The sequence below is a fragment of the Coccinella septempunctata genome, chromosome 6 (assembly GCF_907165205.1).
Source record: "Coccinella septempunctata chromosome 6, icCocSept1.1, whole genome shotgun sequence".
NCBI lineage: Eukaryota > Metazoa > Arthropoda > Insecta > Coleoptera > Coccinellidae > Coccinella > Coccinella septempunctata.
The window spans coordinates 34,293,335-34,319,250 of NC_058194.1; the positions used below are offsets into that span (position 1 = coordinate 34,293,335).

Here is a 25,916-nt window from a genome sequence, read left to right on the forward strand (position 1 = left end):
AATTCAGTAATGGAGAGGCAGGAATTAATTCAGTTTTACTCTTTTTTCTCAACTTCAGTCAAAATTAATTTTTTCGTGTCGAGTTTTGCTTTCATCCTGAGAAGATAAAATTTTGAAACAACGTGTTCACTTGAAATTGAAGAAATTGAACTTATTTCGGTACTCTTTCTGAAACAGTTTATTTAGCTTCGTGAGCATCCCTGTATTAAACAACTTTACAGTTTCTCTACTACAGTTTATTCAAGTTATCCGTTGGGGAAAATGAAAAAACCTCATGCTTTGAAATTTTTTTTTCATTCAAATCTTTTCAGCTTTATTTATTCTTAAAAATCTTTCCTAAGAATCCGATATAGGAATATTTTTACCCATTCCACACTCGGTTTAGTATTTGGTTCAAAGACGAGGAATCAAATTTTATTTCTCACTTTATTCTTCAAAATTAAGAGTGTTCTTTTCGATTAACTCGAAGAAAGGGGTTAAAAACGAATAATTTTTTTCGTCTCTTTATTTCATTCTTCAGATGCATTTACTACAACGAATAGTACAAAATATTATTCCGTAATTGATCACATTGATTCTGATAAGGCACACGCTAATGTAAAAATTTCAGATTCAGAAATTATGATACAATAATAAAGCGCTTAATAAATATGACAATATAAAAATATACAAATACTTAGTAGGGTCTTCTTCGAATATTTTAAGTACAGAAAGATGAGTATTAGACACATTTTGGAATAAATAATACCTAAAGAATTGTTCTTTCGTAACAACTTCACCCCGGATCGGTTGAAGAATGGTCCACCCATCGCTTTGTGCAGATGTCCTATCGAGTCAAGGAGAGGTAGTGAGTTAGGACTTTTTTTTGAAATTTTCTCTAAGGCTAGCTACCACGCAAGTGAAATATCGTTCGATAAATACAGAATTTTTAAAACCCTGCCAAAGTTTCGATACAATTGAATTAACGATAACTGAAAGAGTTTTTGATTCATTTGAGTCCATCCAAGATTATCAAATAATGATGAAGAAATAATAAAGATAATGGGGAGTAGGCAAACAAAACTGCACAAAATGTAACATCTGAAACATCAACTAAGACATGATCTTCAAGACAATTTCCCAAATAAAGGAACAAGTCTGGAAGGAAACGAAATTTTAGTTCTGAAAATTCAGTTTAGTCCTAAAGGCAAAGAAGAAAAAATAATCTCGAGTAATTTCATAATAGGATGCTTCGTGATGTGAATGGCACTGTTTTAGGAAGGCCATATTTACAACGGCCTAAAACGAATGACATCTTCGAACAGGAACATATATTTATAAATATGAGAGTCTGATTTGTTTTCAACGCAAGTTTTCTCATCTGAAAGACACCGAGAACCTCACACATCTGTCATTTCGATCCAAAATACAAGATTTTAGATGCTCGTTGAAGCTTTCAGAGATATTCGTAATCTTCGATTATTAAAATATATACACATATTATATTCGTTTTGAAAATAAAATAAATCACAATTCTTGAAAATAAATAGTAAGGGTGGCTTTTTTCTTTGTTCGTCCTCCTACACGGCTTAAAACGTAGAGCAAACATACCAAGATCGATGCTTTTTCGTCTGAAAGTTTCTCGCACGATTAAAAATAGCCAAGTAAGTTTCTCAAACTGCACAGCCCTTTCGCGTCTTGTACAAGACCTTCAGCTCGGGAAAGATGATCTTCTTGATCAGCCTCCTGGTCTTCCCAGCCAACATGTCCCTCTTGGCGTCTTTCTTGTACACTTTTATGCCCGGTTTGTGGACCAGGAAGGCGTTGTCCAGTATCAAAAAGTTGTAATCCATCACGCACAGGATGTATCCCTGTAAAAAACGATTTTGAGAAGGACCGAAGGGGGCGAGCAGCTCGGCATATTTGGACCTACCTGCGTCATCTTGTCGCTCTTTCCCTCCCAGCTCAGCCTCTCGTCGTAGAGCGGATCGGCGTGGGTGCCTATGAAGATGGGCTCCCAGTGGACGAACCTGCCGATCCGCTTGCCGACGTGAAACACGTGCAGTCTGCCGTCGGTGGTCTCCTTCTGCTGCTGCCACTCCTTGGACTTGGGCACGGCGTGACACTCCGGGCATACCTTCTTGTGGAACGGGATGGCGGTGCCGTTGCGCAGCATCTCCAGGAGGGCCGTCTTGTTCTCCGGCACCTGCGAGCTGGCGCTCACCTCGAATATGTGCAACGGGTACACCTTGGGGTTCTTCGACAGGAGGGGACCTGATGGAGATATAGGTCGATTTAAATAAAGAAAAATCTTCGACTGTGGGTAGATGGCATCTAGGAGTTTCCGAATGTACCATACATTAGGTTATTGAGATCAAGAATTGGAAAATTTTCTTGCCAATAGGATTATTCGAGTGGTCGTAAATGTTGTCAACTCGGTTGGACTCTGTTACTTGACAAGGCCCAGACATTATATAAAGATTGTATAAGATCACTCTTCGCTCTATGAGTCGAATCTATACAACCCACCCCTGTCTATGATCGGTTCTCACCATCGACATAGAGAATGAGGCTCTACTCGACTGTCATTACCTGTCTCTTTTCTGTGGTCAGTGGACTTCTGTGAACTTTTCTGTGAGTGTGGATCATTGAACTATTTCTTGAGTTCTATGGCGTTGACCATAGAATTCTTTCTTGAGTTCTGTGGTTTGGACCAATCAAAATTCTGTTCGGTTGTCTCCTTCACATTTTTTTGCTATATTTACTATACAGGGTGGGCAAATTTCGATGTTTTAGCAATACAGTTTTCAAACCAGAGGAGATTTCTCCAGCACTGTGGGCCGTCGATCGTTTGAATATCTAGGAAATAGATTATTCAATTTTTTACCATGTGATGTAAAAAATTCTAATACAAGAAGACTGTTTCTTATGCTCCCTTTCCTCAGGGAGCGATCAAGAGACCTTGTTAGCTGCTTGATAGGATGAGTGACGGTGCTTTATTTCTGGGGTGATGTCAGTGGGATTTTGATTCTGGTTGGATGAGCTGGCATGGCGGTATTATTTGGAGAAGATTGGTCCCACGCTCAGGCATAGCCTTAGTGGGAAAATCCTTTTGTTTATTTGGCATATTATTTGGCATAGACAAAATCTGATACCCCATTCTCGTTCTCTTTTTCTGAGAAACTAACAAGAGTAGTAGTCATTTTTGGCCACCCTTTTTTGTTTTCGAGTTATTAAATTATTTAAAAAAAAACTGCTAAAAAGGCGAGCATGCCACTGGATTTTACTTAAAAAATTGCCTGTATAATGTTTTCATTTCAGAGCTCGCTAATACTGATGATGCTTGCTGCCGGCAAGCGTTCTGAATTAGTAGAGCAATTTCTGAATCCCCTAAAATCGGGTCGATTCTAGATTTGTTAAGAAACCATAACAAAATGAATTTCATAAATACCGAGGCCAAAAACACTGTTCTTCGCTATCGATGAGTTGAATCGGTACTACCCACCCCTGTCTATGATTGGTGCCAACCATAGATATATTAAATAGGTCTATGGTGCCAACCATAGATATATTAAACAGGTCTATGGTGCCAACATATTAGTGTTCTGTGGTGTCAACCATAGATAAATTAAATAGGTCTATGGTCCGACCATAGACATATCAAATAGGTCTATGGTGCCAACCATAGATATAATAAATAGGTCTATGGTGCCAACCTCACTTTTGTCAGTTTTGTGTTTTGTTTGTTAAACCAAAGAGGAACTTCATTTAAACCACAACGTCTATAGATTTTAGAAGACTGTGGTTAAACTGACAACTGACGTAGGCTTGTTGACATTTTCCTCTAATAAATGTCAAAAATCTCGATTCTTTTTCCCGATCTGGCTCCGGAGCCGAAACCTTATAGAGACCGTGTGCTCGACGAAAATAGCCCTTACTCACCTTTGTTCTCGGCGATCATGGAAAGGAACTGGGGGATGACGTTGGCGCTGGGATAGAGCTCAATGTCCGATGGCAGGATGAAGTGGGTCTGGGCCGTTTCTCTCGCGATGTTTCGTCCCACGTTCACCGGATAGAGAAGGTTCTTTTGCGTCTTGTACATCTGCTCGTTGGTCACGTTGGCGTAGGGCGGCTGCACGGAACAGTTGAAGAAACCGTTGAACACGCTGTTGTGTTTGGGCACCTGCGGAGGAAAAATTCACGTGAAATTGTTGGGCATTCGAACATCGGAAAGTCCCTCAAACTGGGCGATGTTAATGTTCGCATTTCTCCAAGAATTCGCCTAGCCCGTTTCGGAATGCGGCGACCTCGACTCGGTCGGGACGATCCCAGTGGCGTCGGCGGTCGCTCGCAATTACCCGCCCTAACTGTAAATCGATCATGTGTCGGCAATGCTAAAAGGTAGCAGACACGAGTCAGTCACCCTGACAAGGTCGGTCAACGACTACGGACGTTCCGCGGCAGATGGACTGGTTTTTCCGTTTTCCTCGAGATCGAGTGCCGGCTCACCATTACTCATCGACAATTTTCGAGATCGCGAGATGGAAACGATTATTCTCTACGTTTCTCTGCGATCTATTCCAAATTTAAAAGAAAGACGCTCTTCTTATAAAATCCGCAGCGTCTACCTAAAAATTCCTTAATGTTCTTGAAGAAAAACAACAGAATTATTATACGGCAACTAGTCATGAAATGTTTCCTGGATATAGTCATAGTCTTAAGAAAAGGATGGCTCGTTTTGCAGCAATTAGCATCGAGAGTTTTCCGCGTCTTGTTTTCACGTCTGTGCATAATCATTTCGTCAATATACGCCCGATGGTGTCATCTATCAGTCTATCTATAGGTAGTGATTTCAATTATTGCCGTATATACGGCCTTGTCGCGTTACCTCATCTCTTCCGATCATTTTCGTCCGAAATAATTGATGAAAAATCGACCAGGAAGGTCGTCGGTTCGCCTTCGAACCAATTCGGTCGGTTATTGTCGAATTTCGAAGGTCGATATCTCGATACTCTTCGGCACCTGACTCGCCGAAAGTTTGATCGAAGGTTGAGGTCGGGATTACCGCGGAGAACGTCACGTTTTTAATCGTAGATGGGTTCATTATATCTATTCTGACCTTAAATTTTTCCAATTTAATCGATTCAACCAAGAACCAGGTTGATTTATTAATTGTACCAACGCCGATCCCTGGGCCACCCTCCGGTCCACCTGTTCGATGAGTCACGTCACGTGTACCGCTCCAATTCGAACATAGAGCTTATCTCGCGATTCTCGCAATCGTAATGGGACGCCCACGGCTTCCTCCTCGTGTCTGCCGCCCGCGTGAGATAAGGGGAACATCTCCAATAGTAAAATAAGTAAAACAAACGTTGTGACGGTTCGCGCTTCTGCTTTTCGACCGTTCAGTTCAGATAACGATCGGAAGCGGACGCGTGTAAAGTACGTCGTCGGTAAATATTAATATGGGACGGGCTCTCCTGGGCGTTAAAAATGGTTGAACCGTTCCGTTGGAAATTCTAACGGGAGCGAAAATTACAAGTGGGAGTGTATCCCCATTTCCGAACGTATGCAGGAAACGTGTTGCTCTGGAATCTCTCCTCGAAGATGATACAGTTCACTGCACGTTTTAAGCATTGATTCATTATCATTTCCTAGAGAAAACCTTCAGATATGATCATCTCCTATCCCTAAAATTTACAGTTTTCGTTTCGAGGCAATATTTCGAAAATTGATCAGAAAGATCGCTCTCTAGAGTATAGGCAAATTATTGATAAAATACGGTATAAAATTCATATTTTCGAGTCGAGATTGTTGATCCTCACACTCGAAAACAATAAGGCATTTTCACCATTGTTAGCTGTCCTTCGAACATATTTTTCCTCCAAAATAGGATCGACGTTTTCTATGCGTCGTCCATTACTTCCGGCCTACGGTCAGTCCTATATTTATACAATCACAAAGGACGCATTCGTGATTAATTCCAGAGTAATCCTATACCCTTGTGTCTGATAAGCGTCCTGGCCATTACGAATCTGCCTTATGGCCTATGTATGTGTGCGGTTTGGTCGTAGATATCACAGCTGCTCGGAACATATTATATATATATATATAGTTACGACAAATGGAACTCCTCGTGGGATACGAACTGCATATAAACATAGACGGTGTTCTGTGAGAAATAATCTCAGGGGGATAGGAGCTCTTGAAGATACCGCGAAAGTTGAGTAGGCGTACCGATAAAAAACAAATAGATAGTTCCGACGTGAACAATGCTAATTATCGGAAAAACAATTGCGATGAAATTCTATTGTCCATATTGAGATCCGGTTTGGCATTATCCAATCCTTTCCCGCGTTTTCAAAATAGTATTCTTGATGAAATTACTGAGACGATCAATTTTAAACTGAGAAAATCGAACGTTAAAGATTACCTGCAAAATTCACGGTTACGACTTATCGAATATAACGAAAAAGAAGAATGTTGCAATCGCCACATTATCACTGATGATTCAAATTGATCAGATATTCATCGCTGGATTTTATTGCGTAATCATTCGCTGATTAGTTCATCGCCATAGTTCCGAATTCTTTCGAAACGATCAATTAGTCTGTGGATCTACGAGATTTCTCTTTCCGAACTTCTCTGATTTAGATGGCTTCCATCCATTTACGAAATCACGAAATTTAATTCAATTGCGCAAAGCACATACCGATCTATTTTGCCGGGTGCATAACTGGTGACGATATACCGAAAAAAAAACTGATATAGCGATACTACGAATTAAGTCAAGGCGTGATATCAACCGTGATCTGGTTAAAACGACAGTTTGCATGAAAAATATATGGAGATAACGATGGCCAAACATCGGAAGGACCATTTTCTCTTTCTTGGAAAGGCGTTATGTAGGTACTTCAATTTGCTATTTCGACGGTATCCTTGAGAAAACAACGAGACATGAAAATAAGGTAAAACGCATATACTTTTTTACCACGGTATACGAATAGAAATCTCATCTAGAGACTCTCGACTCGCATCTCTTGATTTAAAAGATATTACAGTCTACGTACACTCTTCATATGTTTTTACCTTTTTTCTTATAGGTATATGTTCGTACGAAAGCGCTGACGGGCCACACAAAAAAAAATCCAAATGTATAATTCCGACTTACTAAGTCAGAATTCTGAGTTACAAGTCGGAATTCTGAGTTACAAGTCGGAATTCCGACTTGCAGGTCGGAATTCTGAGATACAAGTCGGAATTCTGAGATACAAGTCAGAATTCTGAGATGCAAGACAGTACTGGGGCTAGAATTGGTCGAATGACATTTGCTTTGTTGCATTCGATTGTTGCCGAATAATGTGAGCAAAATGCCCTCCGTAGAACAGATTTGTCTCATTTAAGACGCATTTGGACCCTTAACCTACGCCTACCCTATCTCTTTTCTTTCAAGAGTTTTAACGGACGTTATTGATTCTGACAAGCTCACAGAGCTTCTGAGGGTTTCGTCGTTACCCACGGGGAATCAGGATAATATGATAATATATAATATATCTGTAGTATCCATATATGTTCGTAGGGTGACAATAAGTCGATCGCTTCTTCGTATTTTGACACGATTTCCGTGTCTCTCGCGAGACTTTATAGGGATTACTAAGAACTAACTGCCAGTTTCGTAATCAAACTTAAAGCCCCTTCAATTTTAAAGCTCTTCTTTAACCCTACCGAAACTGACACTAAACGAAACTTAGTGACTTTGAACTTGATTATGAAACTGGATGTAGGAATTTCGATAAAGTGCTCGAATCACTTAGCACTGAGAAAGGTTTTGAAAAGTTCCCAGGAGCATAATTCTCGGAAGTACAAAAATACTCCAAGTACTTTCACAAGCACTGAGCACAAAGCTTTGGGACAGCTCAGCTATGGTGCAACCGAAGAGAAAAATAGAATATCATTCCATTCATCCAAAATTCCTCTAAGAAGCCAAAATCACATTCACGGATCAAATGCAAAAAAAACAAAAGTCATTAGACTTATTTTAGCCCTCCTCCTGCCTTGCATCTCAAAATTCCGACTTGTATCTCAGAATTCCGACTTGTATTTGAGAATTCTGACTTGCATCTCAGAATTCCTACTTGTATCTCAGAATTCCTACTTGTATTTGAGAATTCTGACCTGTATCTCAGAATTCCTACTTGTATCTCAGAATTCCGACTTGTATTTGAGAATTCTGACTTGCATCTCAGAATTCCTACTTGTATCTCAGAATTCCGACTCGTATCTCAGAATTCCGACTTGTATCTCAGAATTCCTACTTGTATATCAGAATTCCGACTTGTATCTCAGAATTCCTACTTGTATTTGAGAATTCTGACCTGTATCTCAGAATTCCTACTTGTATCTCAGAATTCCGACTTGTATTTGAGAATTCTGACTTGCATCTCAGAATTCCTACTTGTATCTCAGAATTCCGACTCGTATCTCAGAATTCCGACTTGTATCTCAGAATTCCTACTTGTATATCAGAATTCCGACTTGTATCTCAGAATTCCTACTTGTATTTGAAAATTCTGACTTGCATCTCAGAATTCCGACTTTTATCTCAGAATTCCTACTTGTATTTGAAAATTCTGACTTGCATCTCAGAATTCCGACTTTTATCTCAGAATTCCTACTTGTATTTGAGAATTCTGACTTGCATCTCAGAATTCCTACTTGTATCTCAGAATTCCTACTTGTATTTGAGAATTCTGACTTGCATCTCAGAATTCCTACTTGTATCTCAGAATTCCGACTTGTATTTGAGAATTCTGACTTGCATCTCAGAATTCCTACTTGTATCTCAGAATTCCGACTTGTATCTCAGAATTCCTACTTGTATCTCAGAATTCCTACTTGTATCTCAGAATTCCGACTTGTATTTGAGAATTTTGACTTGTATCTCAGAATTCCGACTTGTATCTCAGACTTACAGCTTGTATCTCAGAATTCCCACTTGTATCTCAGAATTACAACTTGTATCTCAGAATTCCGACTTGTATCTCAGAATTTGTGTGTGGCACTTCAGCGCTTTCGTAATTTTCGTGTAGGTTGTTAAATAATTTATGGCGAGTTTATGTAGACTGTAGAGTTCATTAGAATGGGTCATGGGCAGATGGCAAACACGCTCACGCCATCTGCCAATTAGGTATTACTTCTTAGTAACTCTGCATAAACTCAGCAGATGACGATCACGCGAACACCATCCGGCGACTGATTGTCTTAGTTCTGAGCATAAGAAGGGTCGGGTACTCACCTCTTTTGGCACATGCTTCGTACTGAAGTAGACGTGGAAGGTAACTAATTCTCTGACTAGAGGATCCGTGCAATCCCTGAGGTAGGCGATCGAATCGAGGGTGTTCTTGAAGTCGGCGCCGGGCGCGTGAAGGGCCACGCTTATCGGGCCCTTCCAGTGGTCGAGCAACGGCACCAGGTTGTCCATGAAGGAGTAGTCCGCGTGCGTCGTGTACGTTATCGTCTCGTGACACCTGAACGACCTCTCGGCCGGCACGTAGTTGTACAACACCCAGTAGTCGCCGCGTTGTTGCGTCTTCGGCAACACCGGCCTGTCCAGGCAGTCGGTCACCGTCCTCACCTTCTCCAGGACGGCGCGGTATCTGCGATCCTCCTCGGAGAGCTGGTCCTCGGTCTCGGTCTCGTCGACCACGGCCCGCGGCTGTTCTTTGAGGGTGGACGCGTCGCCGCCCACCGCCGACGACGACGGGGGCGGCGGCTGTTCTTGCGGCTCGGCGGCGGGTTGAGAGTTATCGGGCGGTATTATGGCCCTCGCTTCCATCTTGGCGGCGCGGTTCTCCTCGACGGCTTCGAGGTTCCTCTCCGCCGCCTGGACGGGCGCCTCCTCTGGGACGATCTGGAAGGAAGAAGATGTACGATTTTTCCGAGAATTTAGGGCGTAGCGACGCTTGGTAACTATCGACAAGGCGTCAAGGCAGAGTCTAATCTGGAGATGGACCAGGAAAGACTCGATGCATCTTCTTAGCTGCTGTTTATTTAGGGGAAACATATAAGGTCCACTTCTTCTACTCGGATGAACAGAAGGAGGTATATCTTGAGGAGTGTGAAGCGGTTAAAACCTACCTGTTGCTCGTTGGCGGTCCGGTGTCCCTCGAAGATCATGACGCCGAAGTAAACGCAGCAGGCGACCAGAAGCACCTTGATGAAGAAGGTCTTCTTGCTGGCGTACATCTTTGCGCGTGTTTCGATGGACGAGTCGGGAGAGATCGGCGTCGGCGGCGTCGTTTAGCGCGGAGAGGGAGGCATGACCAACACCTCCGACATGGGATTAACTCAGACCGGGCGTATCTGCTACGTTCTCCCTGAGGAACCTGAAAGTTTTAAACGCCCATTAAGATTCATTTCGTATCGCATCTAAATTATGCGAGTTTAGCGCACCACTTCGGAATCAACAGCAAATATACCTGAGATTGATTTTAAAGAAAACGTCAAAATGACAGAACTCGTAATAGGGTTGTTGTGATCAAGGGCGGCTCGTCAGAGGAGGCAAGGGAGGCTAAGCCTCCTCATGAAGCTTAGAGCTAAAATATATAATAAACTTCGGGCATGTCCTCATTTTCAGAAAGTAATTTCTATATACATTTTCCGAACACCTGAACTAGATATTCAGATAAAAATTAGTTCATTTTTCGGTCCTCCGCTCATAAAAATCCAGCATAACAATCGTACAATCCACCGGCTGCGTACGCGTCCGCCGCGTCGAATGTGAATATTTCCTAGTACTGCCTATTCGGACGGAGGCTGTTGGGCCTGCTGCCTCCGTTGATAGTGTAACTCACGCATACGTTCTCTGGACTCGCATACTAACCGAACAAGAATTCAGCTGACTTACTGTACCATATTCGCCCGTAAAATGTACCAGAGGAGGCTCAGCTCCCCTGTTCTCCATCGATTCTTTCGTGCCGTCTTCGACTATATTCGCTTGATCTCCGACGGTAGGGGCGTTGTCCGACGGTAGTTGTTATGATTTCAATTTTCAATTTGAATGTAACGACTTCGTGGAGAACTGGAACTTCGGGAAATTTGTGATATATTCTTGTTAAGATAGGTTGTTTTGTCAGGGCGTTAGGGGTAAGTACTGATACGGATCAAAAAATAAAATGGAATTGAATATTGAGGATTAACTGTACTCGTTGTTAAAACCTTCACAAGACCTCCACCAAATTTAATTACACTAAAGTCTACCGAAAGCATCAGAATAGAAGTTTCAGTGTTGTTTGGTACGATAAGAGTTTGTTCCAACACTCCTCGAAAACTATTAGCCTCCTTAGCTCTCATGACCACGAGCCGCCACTGGTTGTGATTGTTATTAGTTCAACGAGAATGCTCTGTTCATGAAACTTGTTATCGCATCCAATCAAGTTCCAGAAACACTCATACTGGAGCACTTATCGTCACTAAAAAGCTCTGCATTGGATAACAACTTTCGTCAATATATACCACGCGTTTGATTTGTCAATATCTAAAGACAATGGTATCGATCGATATGCCTTATCACATCACTCGACCGTTTTACTGACTGAGATTGGGTACTGATTTATGGGTAATAATTTGGATTTTGTTTAATGTTTGCTTTTTCGAAACCGATACAGAGATTTGGGATAAAAAGCCATTAAATTGCGTAACGTTCGTGGAATGATTGCGTAACATTCGTGGAAAGATTGCGTAGGACTCCTGCACCCCCGATTTTATTTTTTGGTCTTCTATTATTAAGCCCGTTTGTAACAGCCGAGAATTCTCTATCAAATTTTGGTTACAAAACGGCAGAGATTATTTTGTATGCAACTGACCAGAGAATTCTACTGAAAGTGCGTATGTAACGGCGCATGAATTCTCGAGTAAAATCTCTAGAGAATTCTCGGCTGTTGCAAATGAGCTTTAGGGGTAGGCATGCCGAAATTGTCTCGGAATAGAACGGATACAGCACCGATACAGGTGGGAAAGGGAAAACCTTATTAGGGTTCATCTCAATAGAACAGGACTATTTCCATTCACTTGCAAGAAAAAACTTGATTAGCTAAAAGCATATCTTGAACAAAAACACCCATGGACTGAAAATTGTCGATAAAGGCAACATTTCACCTACCATGAGAGCTGTACTTGGCAAAACATGACGATTCAGTCCACGTATGGTACACTGTCATTTTAGCCTATGGTTCGGTGGGATAAACACAACAATGCCAAACTCAACAAAGTCCAGAGACTCGCTCGTCTCTGAATTGCGAGATCGACAACTTCTATAAAGATAATGATGGTTTTAACTCCCCTTGATATTTACGAAAAGACGAAGGCGAGAAATTGGTCTTATAGATTCGAATGTAACAAAAAGTGGAAGCCTACCTACCTAGGTGGGCATTCCAAGATCAGGGAGAACCAGATGAGGAACCTCAAAAGAAAGAGATAGAGGTAAAAAATACTCTGCCAGCCAGATTACCCCTTAAAGCTCTTGGGAGCATGTGACACCTAGCAAAACTGCGAATGCCGAAAAAAGCTCACAGTTTTTGCAATACTGTGCTAGGACACGAAGACATTCTGATGAAACAAGGCTCCAGACGTCGTTTACTAGTCCAGAAACAACGTTATTTGGGTTCACCAAAACCATAGCGAGATGTACAGAACATGAGTGGACTAGAACACAACATCAGAATCATTTCTAGAATCAAACCAAAACCGGTAAAGAAGAATATACACTCTCCAACTATAGAAAGTTTCTAAAACTGAGCAGAAAGCAAATTAGATCAATCACTGTCTTAAATTCACATTCCCCAACATCCATGACGAATTTGGTCGGTTCCCTTCGGGCTTTCACGCCAGAAAACGGCCATTTGTGACCTTTCGTGGCTTCTTGGGCCTTCCGCTCGGGCGGCACCGTATCGGAACGTGGAGAAGGCCGCCGGAATGGAATCGACTCTCCGAGCCTCTTCGAAGGACGTCCCCGCGTTAATTGGACCAGACGTCTCCGTCGGGATCGAAGGTGAACGTTCCTTTTCCGCACGGGAACCGAAAAATCTCGGATCGAGTCGCGTCCGCTCGTTTCCGCCTATTTCCGCGCCTTTTTTTTCCTCTTCGTTCCGAGAACGACGGAGGTCGAGCGATGAGAGAGGATGGGCACGTTTTACGAGCTCGTCTTCATGCAGACAACCGACTTCACGATCATGCGAGAAATTAGAAAACGCCACGGATTAACGTTGGCCCATCATCATCGGTTGGAAGTCATATGGATGGTTTCCCTTCGGGGTTTTTCGTTATTTGTGGAATGTATTCACTGCTCGAGCCGTCCAATGGTGCTATGGTCCGAGATTTATCGCTAGAAGAGTTGCTCTTTCGAAATCTGTATCACATTTAGATCTACGATGATTTTTCTGGGAGTTACGCATGTCGAATGTTGACCTTCGAAAAAATCCCAAAAAGATGGGGCCAGTTAAAAATTCGCGGTATCTTTTCGATGATGACGTTGTCATTGTGTGCTGAACAGTCTATGCCGTAATTTTATCAGAAATCGTTATGTTTGAAAATCATGAGATTATAATGTGAGTGAACTTATCCATTCAAATTGTTACGATTGTTCCTTAATTCTTCGTAATACCATAATGCCCTGCTGATATATTCAAGATTACGTTGAGTAAATAGTTACGCAGTGATTTTCGCAGCCGAATGGTGAAGGTTGTGTTTTTTTAACTCTTCAAACACGGAATATTCGACTGTTTACCACATAATTCCTCGAATGCAAACAATTTTATCTATAGAAGCGAATGCAAAAACTTCATCTGCCGATCAAGAATCGATCATTTAGATTCAGGAAAGTGCCATGGCACGATGTCGACGTGCCAAGTATAGAAATTCTACCGAGGTATAATGTGCATGAATGAAAGTCTTGTAACAACGATGGAAGCTCGTTTTGTTCAAACGACCTGCTTGATGGCTTCGTATTTCTGGGAATTCGCATTCCGCAAATCGAATATACTTTTGCCTTCGCAAGAAATGGATGAGAGTCAATGAAATCACTATTCACCAGCGTAAAATCTTATCTATTTCATCTCCTTCCATTCAACAAACTTACAAAATGAGATCGTACTCGATTTTTTTTCCTAAAAATTCTTCTATCAATCGATTAAAGCTATATATGGGTTATAGGTTTTAGTATTTAACTGGAGTTGTTTTTGAGCCTATGCTTTTTCATTCAAATTCACATCCAAAATTATTGACGATAATGAGCCAGATGCAAAAAACGTGAAAATATGTAGAGAACAAATCTACAAATTTAAGTCATCAACAGAGATGATATTTCATGAATCATGTTCATCACTGAAATATCTCAACCGTGCAGAATCATTGTTTATTCGTTAATGAAACCGTAAAAATTAACCTGCTAATCGAAAGACTCGACAGAAACAAATGGAGATTCGCACCGCAACTCGATTACAACATTAATTGCTTTATTGCAAGTTGCTGAGCTTAGCTGAAGAGGAACGTGCCCTAAAAATTTGAGTATGTATTTGCTCCATTCTCAAATTCTGAATTTCTACAATAAGAGGAAAAAAATGCACTTATCGTTATTACTCTCAGATGGTACTCGAATATACAGGGTGATTAGTAACGAAAGAAAAATCGTCCCTGTAAAAACGACACCTCCTTATATCCTTTAATCATAGTTACTTTTTGGGCGTATATCTACGTCAGAATGTTCTAGTTGAAAGAATTAAAAGTAACTATGACTCTTAAGGTAGTTAAGGTAGTAATGCCCATTACTACCTCGTGTCGATTGTCAGGTGTCGTGTGTCGAGTGTCGAATGTCGGGTGTCGTGTGTAGAGTGTCAAGTGTCGGGTGTCAGGTGTCGAGTGTCAGGTGTCGAGTGTCGAGTGTCGAGTGTCGAATGTCGGGTGTCGAGTGTCGAGTGTCCGGTGTCGAGTGTCGTGTGTCGAGTGTCGGGTGTCAAGTGTCGAATGTCGGGTGTCGTGTGTCGAGTGTCGAATGTCGGGTGTCAAGAGTCGGGTGTCGAGTGTCAGGTGTCGAGTGTCGGGTGTCGTGTGTCGAGTGTCGGGTGTCTAGTTTCGGGTGTCGTGTGTCGAGTGTCAGGTGTCGAGTGTCGTGTGTCGAGTGTCGAATGTCGGGTGTCGAGTGTCGAGTGTCGTGTGTCGGGTGTCAAGTGTCGGGTGTCGAGTGTCAGGTGTCGAGTGTCGTGTGTCGGGTGTCTAGTGTCGAGTGTCGAGTTGCGAGTGTCGAGTGTCGAGTAAAAGAATTAAAAGTAACTATGACTCTTAAGGTAGTTAAGGTAGTGATGCCCGTTACTATGTAACTATGACTCTTAAGGTAGTTAAGGTAGTGATGCCCATTACTACCTTGAAGAACCTTGAAGAATCATAGTTAATTTATGGTCGCTTGGCTATATTATTAGAAGTATCATGATTACAAAGAGTAATCAAAAATTGAAGAAATGCAAAACAAAAAAATCTGGTGTTAAGTTGATATCGATGTAAAATTATATCTATAAAAGTCTGATATTCGAAATTCGAAAATATAAATATGAAATTTCATAACCCTCTTTTTTGGAAACCGATTTTCCATTATCTTCACTTGAAATTCGTCGATATGACTCACCTGAGAATGAATCTTCTTGAAATCTATCTCGAAAAATGCACGAGGACCAAGAATTACCAGAGACGTAAGAGTGCACTCATACCGGCGTCGGTCGATCGACACCAAATGACGAGAACTTCACACTCAAGAATATGAATAGGCGCAAATAGATTATGCGGGAGTCAACAAGCGTCTGATACCTTGAGAGATAGGTCAACAAAGGAGCATAAACCTATCTCTGTACGAGAAGTTTTGGTGATACGCCGACCGCGAAGATCCGTACCCGATTTGTTCCAAACTCATGTTCGAAAATGCGATCCCTTATAGGGATTCAATTGAGTGTAGCTGTTGTAGTAGGTGAAAAAAATCGATTACGGCTCTGTCCTGTCGATCTACCTGATATCTTTCTAATGTCCGTTCTCTCGCGAACGCTGTGGATGTTACGTCGAAAGAAAGTGTTCATTATCGACAACGAGATTCGGAAAAAAAAACCGAGCGCCTCTTGCTCTGCCGCAAGAAACGTCGAACGTGTTTGAAGCTTCGTCTTTTTTCTATTTTTTCCGCAATCGAACTCCAAGAGTCAATGAACTACGCGGACGAAAACGGGAGAAAAATTTTGGGCGTGACCGCCAATGCCGGAGGAGAAAAACGACCGAGTAACGGGCGTGAAAAAAGTTACAGATTTGATGGATTCAAATCTGTGCGATGGAATATCGATGTCTTGACTGGCAAGCCCAATCGGCATCTTCCGATTCTGAGCTTAACCTTCTTCGTCTAGTATCTCGGAGTCGAACTCCTATGAGATACGATACATATCTTGGCAAGTTTTTAACACGTCGTAAATAGTTTGCGTAGGTTGAAGAAAACTTTCGGAAAGTCAAGTTCAGATTCTCAGACGTGGAACTTCATAAGTTTGGACATCTGTTCGTTATACACCAATCGGTGGTAAACTTGAAACATACCCTTTCATCGTTCCAAATCATCCAAAATCACTTCTGGAACCGCCACTGCTATTTTGGTACGATTAGGTTAGTTATGACAAACGAGTTCTTGTCGAATTCACTTCGGTACCGAAGAATTGGGACATGGTTACTATTTAAAGAGCGGGCGTAGCATTTCAATGGCGGCCTTTACCTTCCAGATACGTGCTTCTCTTATCTAGAATACCCTGGATAACCTAACGCATATGCGTTTTTTATTTGATTCATGAAGGTTGGCGATAGATATCGACCTTTCTATTGAGCCCGCATCTCTGGAAACTAATCAGATTGATCTATTACTGTTATCACAGTTTTGTGACGATTCCCCTTGTGAATATTGAAGTGGTTTCTGTATGGATGTTTCCAAGATATCTATTATTCCTGAATCTTTGTGGTAATACGTATATTCATTAGATTTTCGATGTTTTGAAGCCTTATTCCATAAACACAAACTACGGTATGTTATTTGGTTAAAGGGACAGTGCATCGATTCTTCAGTAGTAAATCATCTAAGTATATGTGTGAACATGTCGATGACAACCCTAGCAAAATCCACTAATTTGATAGTTTGTGAAAAAAAAATAACCGAAAAAACGTTCGAATAGGCGTTGAGCATCAATTTCGAATAGAGAAAATGAATCTTGACAATTTCATGGCCTTCTTGATGACGGAATGATGTTTTATTAGCATCCATGCTCTGCTGGAAGGTGGCTTCAGCGTGCGCAGATTCCTGAAACCATTTGTACGAGAAATGCTACTGGGACTGGGGATTTTTTCAACATTGACCGTCGACGATATTACGCAGAGAACGAAAAGTGAAATGAACATCTATTTCAGGGTCGCGTAACTGGAAACTAACGGCAACAATACTCGTACATAGTCGCCCCGATTACGAGTTCAACTTTTATTGATCGATAGATCGAGAATAATGAATATTGATATTAATTTTCGCAACCGGCGGTCGATTTTATTGTTAGGAAACAGCGAGGCCGCCTCGGAAAGATCGAAGTGTCAACTTGGAAGCATCCTGCTGCATCAATTGCACAAATGTCGGGTTCACTTTCTAAGCCGAGCGTAGCGGCGTGGATCTTGGCGTTTTGCCACATTCTCTCAATATTCATTTCACAAATATATATTGTTAAGTAACAGTCGAAGAAAGCATTTGTTCGTCGTAACGAGGACGAGGTGGCACTGCCATACAATGAACCCGCGATAGTCAAATCACGAAAATATTGCGCAAAGGAAAATTAACGGAGAACTGATAAAATTCGTTCGTGGAAAAGTTTCTTCGTTTCTGCATCCCAGAACATTTTAAATAATTATGTACGAAGTTACAATAAATACTAATGAAATATGAAAGGTCAATAACGAGAAATCTTTCGAGATGTACCAAATGAACCCTCGATTGTGAGTCTTCCTTAGCGTCGATTAGTTTAGAAGGGAGAAAGACGTCCAGAATTAGATGAAGGGAAAGTTAAGTGTCTAGTCCGAACACATGTTGATGTGGAATTCACTTTGTCGGCCCCAAACAAGTTTGTCGTAATTAGTCCCAATGATGTTGACACCCCTATGAGCGATACCAACTCATTTATTTGACGACATGGCCCTCATTTCAGAATATGGTTCGGAAACTTCGTTTAAGAGAAAGAAGGTCGATTTATATCGACATTTGAGTTAAATGAAATTCCTCAAATTCGTTATGTACACCAACACAATCAGTAATACCGTCCCGATTAGGAAGAAAACGAATAAAACTAGATCGTAGGTTCGACCTCACGTGGAATGGAATCTGGAGATCCGACACCTGTCGTAATGAGCATAATAAAGACATCAACCGCGATAAATAATAGGAAGATGAAGATATATCGCCAAAAAGTGCGACTCCCTCGCCGATAAAAGGAGATTAGGAATCGCCTTGGCGATTTTATCGAGGCGACCGAGGCCCGTAAACGGATCGCGGACATGCCGCGCGGTATGGGAATTCCCTCTAGACCCGCCGCAGAGATTCGTCTGATATGGGCAATCTACGAACTGGCGATTGAAAAGTCAAAAATACTGTACTATTAAATTCCATCGACGTCGCAGCAGGCATTGAAAGTCCAAACGAAGTTTCGTCATAGAAACTGGTAGCACAGGGAATCCTCACAAACCCATATCGAACTGAATTTCATGAATACCAAGGCCAAAAACACTCTATGGATCGAATCGGTGCTACCCACCCCTTCTGTGATCGGTGTCGATCTCACTCATAGACCTATAAAATGTTTAATATGTCTATGATCTCACTCTGCCTCACCATAGACATATAGTCTCTATGTCTATGTGCCTCACAAACTAAAGGTGGTTAGTCTGTGGCCTGTGATCCGACTCACTGTTCTGTGCTGACGCACAGACGTTTCTGTTAGAAACGTCAGGTGGAAATTTGTTCTGTGTTCGTGGATTTGTTTATGTTTGGTGACTTTCGAAAATGTTATTTTCTTTTCGGTCGTTTTCCATAGGTCTTCCGGTTAGATGTTGTAACCGAAAGAGTAAAAAGAGGAAGAACGAACACCGTACTAAAAATGTGTTTCCAAAAACAGGGAAAATGGGAATCGTATTGGTTCTTTCCAAAAATGAATTCAGTGTTGTGATTTTTTTCATTTCCAAAACTTTTTCTCGAAATCTTTCGCGAAATAAATTCGAAATAAGACTGTTTCAATCTCAAACTGTGTCAGAAACATGTTTTATATCAAGAACAAACCGCCTCTGAAGTATCGCTTTCGTTAGACTATCAATCAGTGCTGTGTAGCCTCTACTGCATTCGTATATCCGATTAGCTCTGAAGCGCGTGACGAAAGGCAATAACAGACTTGAAATATCAAATTCCTGCACAAATCTCGGCGAAGGGAGAGTTCTACGACGCCGCCTTCTCTCCTCATCATCAATATTCCATCATCTCGGCGGACGCCCGCTTGTTGACCCCAAGGCAATTGTTACGCGGAGATTAGAGGAGATGGGGCAACCGGTGATTTTTCCATTTTTCATATTCTTCTCTGGCTCGGTTAGGTCGCAACGAAAGGGAAATTAGTTACGGTTCCATCGACCTTTGAACGAAAACGCAATCTGCATTCCGAGATCGCTTCTTCATAATATTCAGCTGTGTAGCGTCACTACCACAAGCATTGGAACTATTTTTGATCCAAAAATCGATTCTGACTCCATTTTGCCACATGAAAGCTGAAGCAATGCTGATTATTTCAGAAGATTCCATCCCGATCGGATAAATATAAATCTGGAGATATCTCAGATTGAGTTTATTTCACTTTCGTTTCCGCAATCCGAGTCTTGAGTATCATCAGATGGCCATCTATCATCAAGATATTGTGAAGTTGCCAGATGAAATTGTAAGTAAATATCTTTTAATAAGAATACGTATCGCTATGGCACGTGATCGGAATTTGAGGTTTTGCAATATCAATATTATTGATGAATCAACTATGTGGCACGCCTTCACCCCATTTGATTACCTCCCAGTATTGTTTTCTCGAAGAGTTCATTCGTATCGAAAATTTCGACGAGATAAGCAGTACCTATAAGCACTACCTACATTTGAAAATCAACCTTCAAAATTCCAGTGCTCACCAGACGATTAACATTTTTGAAGGCTGGTTAAATTACAGCGACATCCTGTTATGAAAGAAGTACCAGTTTTAGAAATCTAGAATAGTGAAATGAAGGTGGCCGATTTCACCCCTTTGAAAACGAGCGGTATCTTTATCAGTACCGACTTTCCTATTAGTGGGGTCAAGGCCTCGACAGTCGTTTAAAATTTTCAATAATCGATTCTGGAGCACCTGAAATATGCTGTGCGGCTGTTTTTCTTTATTTCGACTTTCATAAAGAGAAAACGAGTACAATGATTATTAGTGGTTGATGGTTAATTATCGAAGTCGATCGATTACCGGTTCTTAATTGTTATCAATAATTATCACCGGAAAAGAGTTGAGGAGGTCATCAAGAGATCTAGCTGTGTTTATATGTAAAGGGTGCGATAAATATTGGATACTATTAAATTCTCATTCAATCAATTTTAACTGTAAAAATTGATAATAGAAAACATATACACTGATCAACCCTTTCAGTTTTCTGATCTGCAAATCCCATACCAAGTTTTGGACAACAGTTCACTGCAGAGGTCATTATGAAGTCGATTCAATTAAAGCTAGGGAATAATGGAAGCTTTTCGCTCGGTAAAATAAAGAGGAAGTATTTCAATGGGGGCTTGAACGCCATAGCAATTGTTCTTGTTGACAACATTTCACACCAACCCTTCGTTCTTCAATTTGACAGCTGGGAGAGTAAACACACAATCTCGATTGAACATTGAAAAAGCAAATAATACATACGCACATGAGAGAAAAGTTGCTGCAATTGGAATAAATCACGTTCTTTTGATAATATTCTACACCAACTAATAAGCCAGATTCAAAATTCACTCCTTCGATATTTTCAGTACATGAAATGTCTTATTTCACCATCCTGGTGAATACTGAAAAGTTACACTTAGCATTTGAGTCACCAAACACTGGCGCCTACCATTCTCAACAATTATTTACATCAAATTCTCGTGAGACAATTCAAAATTCGATCAATTTTTTCGCGGACAGGTATTGAACCAAATAGCGTCATAGAACTACAACCAAACTGACAGACAGACTGCTAGCAAACTACAGCAGTTGAAAAACCAGAAATATTTCACCCGCGCAACTCCTGATACTCTAAAATATCATGTAACGCGCATACACTCCACTCCACTTTTCTTTTTACCAAGCTGTTAGCAGCAAAGATGTGTAATATCTCTGATTAGCAGCGACAAAAATTGTTGGTGATCTGGAATCACAGGACACAGATAACAGAGTATAATTATCAAATAACAGGGTGTCGTTTCCTTCTTCCAAAACTTTCAATAAAACGAATGGTACACCTGTACTTTAAGGAAAGAGAAGTGCATATATCACATATTTCTGTGTATATGAAACACATAAAAGGGTTATATCATAGAGTAAAAACTCCTTGGAGGTTAGGGTTTTTCTTTTGAAAAATTGTCTCCTCGCGAAAACAAACAATAAATTCTTCAATAATGTCCGGCTCGAGTAGTGAAGACGAGATAGCCGGAGACCACGTTTTCTACCGCGATAGACCTGAATGGAAAGACATTCAGCCAATACCCCAGGATGAGGAAGATCCTGTTGTTGCAATAGATTACTCACCGCAATTTACAGATGTCTTTGACTACTTTAGGGCCGTGGTTAAAAAAGGAGAAAAGTCCAAACGAGCCTTAAAACTAACTCAGGATGCTGTAAAATTGAATCCAGCGAACTACACAGTGTGGCAATATCGTCGAGAAATTTTGATGGAGCTTGCTGAGGATCTTCAGGCTGAGCTCAATTTTGTGGGGGGTGTTATACTTAAGCAACCGAAAAATTATCAGGTATGGCAGCACAGAAGGATTTTGGTGGAATGGTTGAAGGACCCCAGCCAAGAGAAAAATATTACTGAATGTGCTATTAACAAGGATGCTAAAAATTACCATGCTTGGCAACATAGACAGTGGGTTGTCAAAAAATTTTCACTGTATGAAGGCGAATTAGATTTCACTGAGAAATTGATTGAAATAGATGTAAGGAATAATTCAGCCTGGAATCATCGATATTTCACTATAAAAAATTCAACAGGATTTACAGAGGCTGTGTGCCGATCTGAAATTGATTTCACCCTGAAAAACATTCAAAAAGCTAAAGAAAATGAAAGTTCTTGGAGTTATTTAAGAGGTCTAATGCTTCATAACAATGAAGGATTAAGTGGAAATGAGGATATTACTTCATTTTGTGAACAATTATATGAATCTGGTAATAGATCCATCTTTTTACTTTCTAACATTATAGATATGTGCAAAGAGCAGGCAAACAAAAATTGTAAGGATCCTAAATATCCACTGAATAGAGGAATAAACTTATGCGAGGAGCTTGCTACTAAACTTGATATCATTAGGGCAAATTACTGGAATTATATTGGTGATAATTTGAGGAAGCTGTTGTCTTAGACTGGAAAAATTATAAATAAGAATTTTTGTTACATAATAATGCTTACTGGTCAATCCTATCCAGCAGAGGAAATATAAGAGCTGATTATGGGCATTCGAAAGAAATATGTTGTCTGTCATCATAAATTTTGACGTAATGCAACTACCAACATACTATGATAAGGTTAAGAAGAATAGTTTTTAGTTTTCATTTAGTCTTACTTGAAAATATTGAGCTTTTAATACCACCAAACAATTTTTATTGTCTTTTGTATTGGTAAGTGAAAATTTATTTACGGAACAAATTACATACTATCTTACATAAAATATGTTGTTTTGAGCTACTGACCAAAACCACCTCTACAATTCGGGCTTGGTTCTAGGTTTTTATCACTTGCATCCCATTCCTCTGGAGTTTTAGCTACTACAGATAGTGCATGTACTCCGTTTTTCATTTCTTCGGAGAGTAATTTATAGATTATCTGATGCCTCTAGAAAAACAACAGATAATTAAGAATGCAAAATCTGCACCTGTCTCAACTGACTTTTATATTAGGTATTTGATTAAATTGTTCGGATATAACTATAACTTTGAAATGAGTCTCGCTTCCTGGCTTTACATTGTGCATATAAGATTCGTTCATAATTTTCAAATACGATGGGTTTAAATTTTCGGTAAGCTTGCCATGAATGGTGTTTTCCACTGACTTTTGGTGAGACATATTTTTTAGAGAAGATTTCAAAATACTACCTGTAAAAAATAATTGAACTTGTTAAAGTGAAGCCAGTTAGCTTTTTTTTAGGGTTACTTACGCTGAAAAAATTTTGTAAGCATTCTTCGGCATAGACAAAGGCATAGACCACAGACTACAGAGAATTCTCTGTAATCTGTGACTACAGAAAATTCTCTGTAATCTGTGACTACAGAGAATTCTCTGTAATCTGTGGCATAGACAGCCCAGCATAGACCACCCAGCTCAGCTGATCTCAGACCACAAACATCAAATGACAGAAGAAAAAAAAGTTACTATAAGCAAAGAGGAAGATTCCTCTTCGCAAGAAGGAAAGTAACTATTTTGTGGTTTGTACAGTGCGTTCGGGCGTTCGTTTTTGATATCCAAGGTGACGGTCACGTGACCAAAAATCGTAAGGTCTTGAGTTCCGATTGGTCCAATGCTCCATTGTCACGTGATCCAATATCCAGGATAAGGGCGATATGGCGGACATGCATAACCGAACTCGCTTACGTATACCTATATCGTGTTCTGTGATCAAATATTTGTGTATGGTCTTTTTATTTTTGTAAATGAAGTAACGTAAGCGTGGCTAATCAAGGCACGAAAAGGTAAGTTTTTTTCATTTGAATATTTGCACAGACATGTTGAAAATTATTGGAATAACAATCCTTGCAAGTAAATGTACAGTAAACATTTTTAACTAGTCAAGCGAATTTCAATTGACGTTTCAATTGCTGAATTCGGAACAAATGTCAATAAACCTACTACAACAAACATAAGTGTCTGTCGTGTACCCATTTATCAAAAATTCTCGTTTTTTACCATCATTTGTTGATTTACTTTCGCAGAAAAATGAGCAGCTCTGAGGAGGTTTCATGGATTTCTTGGTTTTGCGGACTTAGAGGAAATGAGTTTTTTTGCGAGGTTAGTTATGTCTTCAGTTGTAACATTATCTTTTAATTCACAACTAGTTCATTGTACTTGGAGAAAATTATTAAATCTTATTTGTGTTTTCAGGTTGATGAAGATTATATACAAGATAAGTTCAATTTGACTGGGCTTAATGAGCAAGTACCACATTATAGACAAGCGTTGGATATGATTTTGGATTTAGAGCCTGGTTTGTAAATCTTCTATAATTTTTAGGTTCATTTTATAATATCTATTTTTCAAAATTTCTAGATGATGATTTGGATGATAACCCAAACCAATCTGACCTTATAGAGCAAGCAGCAGAAATGCTCTATGGTTTGATACATGCAAGGTACATTTTAACAAACCGAGGAATTGCTCAGATGGTTGAGAAGTATCAGACTGGCGATTTTGGATTCTGTCCTAGAGTGTACTGCGAGTCTCAACCAATGCTCCCTCTAGGTAATTGATAATTACAAAGATTAAGAATGCAAATTTAATTTACTTTTGAAGGTTTATCTGATGTTCCTGGAGAAGCAATGGTAAAGACCTATTGCCCTAAATGTATGGATGTTTATACGCCAAAATCATCCCGTCATCATCATACAGATGGAGCTTATTTTGGTACTGGGTTTCCACACATGCTTTTTATGGTTCACCCTGAGTATAGACCTAAGCGCCCAACTAATCAATTTGTTCCCAGGTAATTTTAAATTTATGTATTCATAAAAAAATTTCACGGCAATGAATGGTTTATTAACAGTGGAATTTTTCGTTTCAGATTATTTGGTTTCAAAATCCACCCGTTGGCATATCAATTGCAGCAACAGGCTGCGTCCACATTCAAATGCCCTCTCAGAAACTTCAATAATGGCAAACGTTAAAATCAAATCAATTTTATGTCAACATTGTAATAGAATTGTGGAGGAACATGTTAGTTTGAAGTAACTCTCAAATTTTTCTTTCTCAAATTCTAATAACTTATGATTATGGAACTTGTATTACCCTGAACCTAATTAAGGCTACAATAAAAAACAAACTTGATTGTTATCCAATCTGTCTGGTTGGTAAATTGGAGGCCTACTTGTTCCACCCCTACAAACTTGACCCCCATCTGCATTGCAAGCAGATTTATATTGATTCTTTTGTTATTTTTAGTAGTATGATTTCAATAAATCTGAGTTTATTGCTTGACAATTTTTTAATTGTGAAACATTCGTTAAAGAAATGAGGATTCTGAATAAGAAATTACCCTAGGATTATTCTTTAGTTAAAGAATTTCGTCTGTCGATACAGAAATCTCTTTAAAGCCATTGTTTTCACCTTATTTTAATCGAAAAAAGTTGTCTGCGAGTTATACATTTTGTGAAAGGTGGAGTTTTTATTGATTTCTAAAGATTCTAATCTAGCGCAACAATAGACTTCGTTGAGGAGTTTTGAAATGAAGCGTACCTACTTTGGCGTTTTCAAAAATATTTCTAAAGTTTAGAACATACAAATTTGGCTTTGGTAAGGTGATATTACATGCAAAAATGTTTTAAAATACTTCATGAAAGGAATTCAACGCCAAAAACTAGCGTTATTATAGAAAAGAG

At 40.1% G+C, this 25,916-nt stretch overlaps 4 protein-coding genes across 8 annotated transcripts; 2 read left to right on the top strand and 2 right to left on the bottom strand.

Annotated features, from left to right (window-relative positions):
* Nucleotides 1-487: 487 nt before the first annotated feature.
* LOC123315403 (beta-1,4-glucuronyltransferase 1-like) lies at nt 488-21,328 on the bottom strand. 5 transcript variants are annotated; one of them, XM_044901076.1, is made up of 6 exons: nt 21,001-21,328; nt 10,117-10,364; nt 9,275-9,889; nt 3,922-4,162; nt 1,913-2,253; nt 488-1,850 (listed from the first exon to the last, which is right to left on the bottom strand). In XM_044901076.1, the coding sequence occupies exons 2-6, from the start codon at nt 10,222-10,224 to the stop codon at nt 1,653-1,655; spliced, it is 1,503 nt and encodes a 500-aa protein (XP_044757011.1). In that variant the 5' UTR covers nt 10,225-10,364; nt 21,001-21,328; the 3' UTR covers nt 488-1,652. The 5 variants fall into 5 exon arrangements, with proteins under 5 accessions (XP_044757011.1, XP_044757013.1, XP_044757012.1 ...); XM_044901078.1 differs by having other exon boundaries at nt 20,997-21,328; XM_044901077.1 differs by lacking the exon at nt 21,001-21,328 and adding an exon at nt 15,653-15,806.
* Nucleotides 21,329-21,536: 208 nt separating this feature from the next.
* Nucleotides 21,537-22,999, top strand: LOC123315404 (protein farnesyltransferase/geranylgeranyltransferase type-1 subunit alpha). Its single transcript, XM_044901082.1, has one exon. It carries the CDS (start codon nt 21,731-21,733, stop codon nt 22,691-22,693), a length of 963 nt encoding a protein of 320 aa, XP_044757017.1. The 5' UTR covers nt 21,537-21,730; the 3' UTR covers nt 22,694-22,999.
* Nucleotides 22,895-23,559, bottom strand: LOC123315411 (DNA-binding transcriptional regulator BolA). Its single transcript, XM_044901096.1, has 3 exons — nt 23,486-23,559; nt 23,218-23,423; nt 22,895-23,163 (listed from the first exon to the last, which is right to left on the bottom strand). The coding sequence occupies exons 1-3, from the start codon at nt 23,505-23,507 to the stop codon at nt 23,014-23,016; spliced, it is 378 nt and encodes a 125-aa protein (XP_044757031.1). The 5' UTR covers nt 23,508-23,559; the 3' UTR covers nt 22,895-23,013.
* Nucleotides 23,560-23,863: 304 nt separating this feature from the next.
* Nucleotides 23,864-25,513, top strand: LOC123315409 (casein kinase II subunit beta). Its single transcript, XM_044901089.1, has 6 exons — nt 23,864-24,017; nt 24,258-24,333; nt 24,427-24,529; nt 24,592-24,783; nt 24,835-25,024; nt 25,103-25,513. The coding sequence occupies exons 2-6, from the start codon at nt 24,262-24,264 to the stop codon at nt 25,203-25,205; spliced, it is 660 nt and encodes a 219-aa protein (XP_044757024.1). The 5' UTR covers nt 23,864-24,017; nt 24,258-24,261; the 3' UTR covers nt 25,206-25,513.
* The last annotated feature ends 403 nt before the right edge of the window (nt 25,514-25,916 follow it).